At 49.8% G+C, this 7,427-nt stretch overlaps 1 protein-coding gene across 3 annotated transcripts; it reads left to right on the top strand.

Moving 5' to 3' along the window:
- The first annotated feature begins 367 nt into the window (after positions 1-367).
- On the top strand, positions 368-808 carry LOC119955308 (small integral membrane protein 30-like). 3 transcript variants are annotated; one of them, XR_005458427.1, is made up of 2 exons: positions 368-670; positions 713-808. XR_005458427.1 is itself a non-coding variant. In XM_038781391.1 (2 exons), exon 1 carries the CDS (start codon positions 394-396, stop codon positions 565-567), a length of 174 nt encoding a protein of 57 aa, XP_038637319.1. In that variant the 5' UTR covers positions 368-393; the 3' UTR covers positions 568-590; positions 693-808. The 3 variants fall into 3 exon arrangements, 2 of the variants coding, with proteins under 2 accessions (XP_038637319.1, XP_038637318.1); XM_038781391.1 differs by having other exon boundaries at positions 368-590; positions 693-808; XM_038781390.1 differs by having other exon boundaries at positions 368-604; positions 693-808.
- The last annotated feature ends 6,619 nt before the right edge of the window (positions 809-7,427 follow it).

Genomic DNA, 7,427 nt, shown 5'->3' with positions numbered 1-7,427 from the left:
GTGTCAGGCGGGGGCGGGGCCGGGTGTCAGGCGGGGGGCGGGGCCGGGTGTCAGGCGGGGGGCGGGGCCGGGTGTCAGGCGGGGGCAGGATCCGGGTGTCAGGCGGGGGGCGGGGCCGGGTGTCAGGCGGGGGGCGGGGCCGGGTGTCAGGCGGGGCGGGGCCGGGTGTCAGGCGGGGGCAGGATCCGGGTGTCAGGCGGGGCGGGGTCGGGTGGTCAGCGGGGGGGCGGGGTCGGGTGTCAGGCGGGGGCAGGATCCGGGTGTCAGGCGGGGGGCGGGGTCGGTGTCAGGCGGGGGGGGCGGGGTCGGGTGTCAGGCGGGGGGGGCGGGGTCGGGTGTCAGGCGGGGGGGGGCGGGGCCGGGATCCGGTTGGGCGGCTCCATTGGCAGCAACATGGCGGCCGCGTGGATGATGCTGAGCCTGGCGCTGCTCCTGCTGCTGCTGCCCGGGGCCCAGGCTCTGGATGGAGGCGACGCCGTGGCGCTGCTGCTGGGCCTGGCCCTCAGCACAGTGGGGCTGTGCGCCTGTGTGGGCTGGTACTCCCGCAGGAGGAGCGCGCAGCTCTGAGCCCGGGGCCCGCGGAGAGACAGGCCCGGGGAGAGAGGCCGGGGCCCGGGGAGAGACAGGCCGCGGCCCGGGGAGCGAGAGGCCGGGGCCCGGGGAGAGACAGGCCGCGGTTCGGGGAGCGAGAGGCCGGGGCCCGGGGAGAGAGGCCGGGGCTGGAGTCGAAGGGAGAGAGTCTGAGAGCAGCCGGGGGAGCCGACACCGCTGAGGGAGACTCACAGCCCGGCACCCAGAGCAACATGGAGCCGCCCCGCCACATTCCGGGAGCCCGCACTCCGGGCCCCGCACTCTGGTTCCGGGAGCCCGGCTCCGGGACCCTCTCCCCGCTGGGACGCTGACATTTGATGTGATTTCCGGGGGACACAGACCGGGTTTTCCGGCCCCGCCGGCTGTCTGATCTGAACATTGACTCTCGTCCAAAGGAGGAAGTCGGCGTCTTCCCGGGTGCCCGGACTGATCGGAGCGGCCAGACCGACGAGCAGGATTGACATCCCTTGCCCCCTTGCCCTCTTTGCCCCACCTTGCCCTCTTGCCCCACCTTGCCCTCTTTTCCCCCTTGCCCTCTTTTTCCCCCTTGCCCTCCTTCCCCCTTGCCCTCCTCCCCCCCTTGCCTCCTCCCCCCCTTGCCCTCCTTCCCCCTTGCCCTCCTTTCCCCCCTTGCCCTCCTTCCCCCCCTTGCCCTCCTTCCCCCCTTGCCCTCCTTCCCCCCTTGCCCTCCTTCCCCCTTGCCCTCCTTCCCCCCTTGCCCTCCTTCCCCCCTTGCCCTCCTTCCCCCTTGCCCTCCTTCCCCCCTTGCCCTCCTTCCCCCCTTGCCCTCCTTCTTCCCTTGCCCTCCTTCTTCCCTTGCCCTCCTTCTCCCCCTTGCCCTCCTTCTCCCCCTTGCCCTCCTTCTCCCCCTTGCCCTCCTTCTCCCCCCTTGCCCTCCTTCTCCCCCCTTGCCCTCCTTCTCCCCCCTTGCCCTCCTTCCCCCCCTTGCCCTCCTTCCCCCCCTTGCCCTCCTTCCCCCCCCTTGCCCTCCCACCCCCCCACCCCCCTTGCCCTCCCCCCTCCCCTTCCCCTCCCACCTCCCCTTCCCTGCCCTCCCCTCCTTGCTGTCCCCTCCTGTTACTGGATTTCTCTCCTACCCCCACTTTGATTATTGCCAGCTCATATCTCTTTCTTTTTGAAAAGAAATTGGTTGTCAACTGCGGTTCATTATTTTGTGTTCTCTCACATTCTCTGAAACGTGTGTCCTGAACTTCTATTTCTGGGATCCCTGTTTAAATCACCGGCAAATATGAAGACGTTTTGACCCAATGGACTAAATGACTGGAAAACATGAGTTACAATGTGTGATTTGTGCCCCATTTGGATTTTGTCAAAGGCATCAGAATAAACCACTCTTTTTGTCTATACTCTGTAAATATTCAATTGAAGACGTGTCAGTTACTTAGTCGGCGTAAAGCACAATATTGTTATACCAGTTTGCTGAATAATTAAGGTTAATTCTACTTTAATGTAGCGTCTTTTGCAGTTAGGGTGATTCTGTGAATTCAAACCTGAAGAGAAGCAAAATCCGATCTCCACTGTGTGTGGAGGTCATTCCCACTTTTGGTCAAAAAAACCTGTTGCAGTTTGTACATGTGCCACAGTGAAATGGTGGGCAACTGATCTGTGTGTGCAGGTTCCTTCCTCTCGAGTTTAACTTTAACCGAATGATAAACAGGCCCATCACCATGTCGTTTTACACACTACTGTACATTGCACATTGGAAATAGTTTGTTTCAAGTGGTGTTTCCAGGGTTAATTAACCATGTGGGCACCTAAGGAATTCAAAATGTCCACGTTGTTTGAAAACTTTGGCTTTGATATCAATGTGAAACTTTCTCACTGGCCCTACTTCCTGTTCATTTTTGGCTTTCAGTTTGTTCCACTTTCTGAATCTCCAGGGCACCTATGCTTCAGTGGCTGTCATTTCTCAACATGGGGTGAGGAGAAATTCACACATCCTGTGGGTTATTTGTACCCAACTAATGCATTGACTTTGTGTGCATGCTGTGCACGACTAAATATGATGAATTGTGGGCATAGCGTCAATCGTGGTCTACCAGGTGGACGTTCTATGCATGTACATTTTGAAAATTGTGTGCTGAGGATATGCATGTACAGAAAATAATTTTTCTTTAGAACATAAGCATATTTTTTTTAAATTATGAGCCACAGATTATTGCATGTGCTAGTCATTCATTGATTCCTCATTGAGGATTCCACGGTGGGGGGGGAGGGGTGTTTTGGTCATCCTTCTGCCATAATAGATGGTTCTAGTAAAAATGAAGTGGAAATGTAAAACTAGGCCTGGCATATCGTTTTTTAAAAATGTACCTCGCAGTAATTCTTTCTGGTATATTTTCAAATCTATGCTGCACTCTTGTGGGACCTAATTCTCTATTGAAGCATTTGTTGAATTACTTTCAATATTAAAGTTAAATATCTTATGACCTTTTCTTCCAGGGTCTAAATAGTAATTCACGTGTTCAAGCATTGTAATTGTGTCTTGGCATTTTTTTGACAATTTTTCCCCACAGAAAAGTTTCAGGAAAAGTTACTAAGCACTATGTATTCATACAAATTGTAGAAAGGGTTCAGAGATTAGGAGTAGTTGAGATGTTAATGAGCTAGTTTTTAATGTTGATCTAGGGATATGAAGTGGAGTTCAAGGCTAGCCACGAGCTAGTTGATTGGAACATGCTTGAGAGAGGGAAAAGTCCTACATCTGTCTCTTCTACTGTTCCCTCCTTGTTGTGAACTAGGAAGTCTCGCATTATTGATCTCATTTATCAGCTCACACTCATTGTGTTGAGCATTCCCTGGGCCCAGTGCTTGACTGGTAGCTTGACAGCCCTGACCTATCTGGCTGTGAACGGTGATGAAAGAGACACTGCATTGACAAGCAGAGGTTTCTGAAGCTAAATGCTCTGACTCCATCCAACAGCGAGAAGGTACAAGATATTTAAGTGCAGGAGAGATTTTTCTAGCTTGTTTTAAGCCCTGTGCAATGACCCATTGATGTGGAAATTGTAGAATCTCTACAGTGCAGAAAGAGGCCATTCAGCCCATCGGGTCTACACCGACCCTCTGAAAGAGCACCCTAGTTAGGCCCACTCCCCCAATGTAACCCCATAGCCCCATCTAACCTTCGGACAATTTAGAATGGCCAATCCACCTAACCTGCGCATCTTTCGGCTGTGTGCCACCGGACTACCCTTTTGTTAATTTTGTATTAAACACTAACAAGTTGTATGAATTGAAATAAGCAAATCCAACCTTAACCACTGCTCTGCGTGTTCATTCACTGAAACAAAGCAGCTCCATGACTTATATCCAGCTTATCCAACCAATTGTTTGCTTAGTTTGTCCTCTGAAAACCAAATAAGAAATAAAATACCTAATTCGGGTCACTAGGGAGTAAGATTCCTGGGTAGGTAAAGGGCAGAGTCTAGACCCATAAATAGATTTTGTAGAATTTACAGTGCAGAAGGAGGCCATTCGGCCCATCGAGTCTGCACCGGCCCTTGGAAAGAGCACCCTACCCAAGCCCAGCCTTCACCCTATCCCGTAACCCCACCTAATCTTTTTTGGACACTTCAGGGCAATTTATCATGGCCAATCCACCTAACCTGCACATCTTTGCCCTGTGGGAGGAAACCCACGCAGGCACAGAGCGAACGTGCAGATTCCACACAGACGGTGACCCAAGCCGCGAATCGAACCTGGGTCCCTGGAGCTGTGAAGCAATAGTGCTAACACTACTACCGTGCCACCCACAATATGGGATAATAAAACTAAGTCTTTTAAAAGCAGTTAGTACCAAATGAGCCTAAGGCATCCCTACAGCAGTTCCAAATTTGTGACTGTAACCCTTGAGACTGAATATAAGTGTTTTGAATTTTATCAGCGGTTTTGAACCGATTCATTCACGTGTATAGTAACAAATAAGTAATGAGTGCAGGTGTGTGAATAAGATTAAAGTGTATATTATGAACACATTGCTTTCCACATTCTCCATTTGAAAACATTTCTGACACCCAGGAATTTTATTTTTCTTCTGCTAACTTAGCAGCCAGATTTTTGTCAGGTTTTTTTTCACAAATGAGGTGGCAGATAGACAATAATGATCAAATGTGTCTGTATAAGCAGGAGCTTTATTTTGGATGTATTTTCTTTTCAGAAAAGTGAAATTCAGTGCTAAAACTCCCATTGATGTGCAAAATTCCTTTTCTTGAATCAATTGTTAAAAATAGAATTAACTCGCCTTTAACAATCTTGCATGACAAACGTCAAGCAGCTGGTTATGAGCAAATCACCAACACGCTGGCTTTCTATACAAACAAAATTACCCTGCGTTCTGAGGACTGAATGTTTTTACAATCTTTCATTTGATCCATTGTGCATAAAGGACTTTGTTATTTCATTTTCATAGTCTGTGAATTTACTAGTTTTAAACATTTTCTGATATTTGAACGTTATCTCTCATAACTTCTGCTTTGTGTCAATTTTTCTCTGACTTTTTATTGTTTTCTCATCCACCAGTTCGTTCAGCCTCAGTCAATTTGCTGCTGAATTTGAGTGGACTTTGAGGTTGCCAGCTCCGCTGTCGTCATCCTATCCATTTCCAACTGCATTAACCTGCCCCATAGAATCAGAATTGTTATGACTCAAAAGGAGTCCATTTGGCCCATTGTGGCAGCATCGGCTCTCCGAATGAGCAACTCTCCAAGTACCATTCCCTCATCTTCTCTCAGTAACCCTGCATATTCTTCCTTTTCAGCTAACAGCTGAATTTCCTTTTGAATGCTTCAGGTGAACCTGCCTCTACCTGCTTCAGGTGAACCTGCTCACAGGCAGTGCATTCCACACCTTAACCACTTAAGCTTTGCTTGGTGTTACTTTTGCTTCTCTTTCCAATGACTTCCAACCTGTGGCCTCCTGTTCTTGATCCTTTCATGGGTAAGAAATGTCTGCGTGGGTTTCCTCCGGGTGCTCCGGTTTCCTCCCACAGTCCAAAGAAGTGCAGATTAAGTAGATTGGCCATGCTAAATTGCCCCTTAGTGTGCAAAATGTTAGGTGGGGTTACTAGGTTATGGGGATAGGATGGAGGTGTGGGCTTGAGTGGGGTGTTGTTTCCAAGAGTCGGTGCACACTTGATGGGCCAAATGGCCTCCTGCACTGTAAATTCAATCAATGAATGAAGAACCGCTTTTCTCTATCCAGACCCTTCTCAAATCTCCTGAAACCCTCCTTTTCTCCAAGGAAAACAGTCCCAACCTCTCCCAATCTACCTTCGTAACTGAAGTTCCTCTTCCCTGGGACCATTCTCGTGAATCTCTACTCTCCGAAGCCTTCACATCTTTGCTGAAGTGTGGCTCCCCGAACTGGAAGCAATACTCCAACTGAGGCCAAGTTAGTGACTTCTGCAAATTCAACGTGACCTCCTTGGCCAGGATGCCAATTGCTTTATTAACTACTCTCCCAATCTATCCTGCCACCTTCAATGATTTATCCGCATAAACACCCAGGTCCCTCCACTCCTGAGCCCCTATGAAAGTTGTGCCCTTTAGGTAATATTGTCTCTCCCATGTTCTTCCTACCAAAATGAATGACTTTATGTCTCACCCCGTTAAACTTCACCTGCCAATTGCACCGACTTGTCTATATCTTTTCGAAGTTCTACACGACCCTCCACCCGAGCTACCGATGTTGCTCATTTTCCAACTTATCTATTTTTGCACCATTTCTCAATCCTGGTTGTAGACAAAAGAATATCTATTCCCTGTATATATGTCACTCTATTGGTCTTGTTGGATGGGAGCTAAAGCCGCTCTTTGTGAAAATATCTATCGCGAATGCTGAGACTCGGAGGGGACTGACAATGAAACACACAGTGCTGCAGCATGGGGGGGGGGGGGGGGGGGGGAGCGCATACTGAAAGGTGACTGTGGTATGGGAGCACCAATCAGAAATGAATGAGCTACATCAGCACGGGATGCAGAACAACATCAGGCTGATTGGCAAGCTCCCCGCTAAAGCAGGAAAACAGTTTGCCAGATGTTGAGAGGTGGTGAGACTTCAGCAGGTCAGACAAGGATCTCCTGAATTGGTGTGAAGTTTCTGAACTTTCACTGAGTGAAGCAGCAGCCAGGTTTCTGGATTTCAGCGAAGCGAGGAGGGGGTGCTGGAATTGACCATTGAGGGAGTAGCGGGGCTGCTTTTGACCTCCAGTCCAGGGCTGGGGAGGGCAAGGAACAAACCCAAAAATTAAATGAAAATCACTTATTGTCACAAGTAGGCTTCAAATGAAGTTACTGTGAAAAGTCCCTAGTCGGCACATGCTGGCGTCTGTTCGGGGAGGCTGGTACGGGAATTGAACCGTGCTGCTGGCTGCCTTGGTCTGCTTTAAAAGTCAGCTATTTAGCCCTGTGCTAAACCAGTCCCTACTTTTTTGGGCTTGTCCGAGTATTCTGCCATTTGAGTCGAAGCCAGAATCTCCTATCGTACAGTCGACAGGAAATTCCGGGATCCTTTCCGTCCCTGTTTCATCCCCAACCAACAATCCACCCTCTAGGAAGTTGACCTGCAATTCCTTTGGGGATTCTGGTAGTTTAGTTTCTGCTGGGAGCTCCATGACTTCAGCACTCACCCAATGACGTTCAACTGATGTGGACTCAGCTTGAATGTCAATAACAGGCGGCTCAGTCCATTCGGATATTTCAACTGGAAGGTTTGTTTCACAAGATTTGAATTCTTGGGAATAATTTGGGTTTGAATGTGCCCCAGTCTCTTTGCTGATGACACAGTGGGGGGTGTATTTTTGTCATGACATTCTG

This window comes from Scyliorhinus canicula, chromosome 20 (assembly GCF_902713615.1).
Source record: "Scyliorhinus canicula chromosome 20, sScyCan1.1, whole genome shotgun sequence".
Taxonomy (NCBI): Eukaryota; Metazoa; Chordata; class Chondrichthyes; order Carcharhiniformes; family Scyliorhinidae; genus Scyliorhinus; species Scyliorhinus canicula.
Note: the sequence above shows the minus strand (reverse complement) of the source record. Positions and strands in the feature narration are given on the sequence as shown.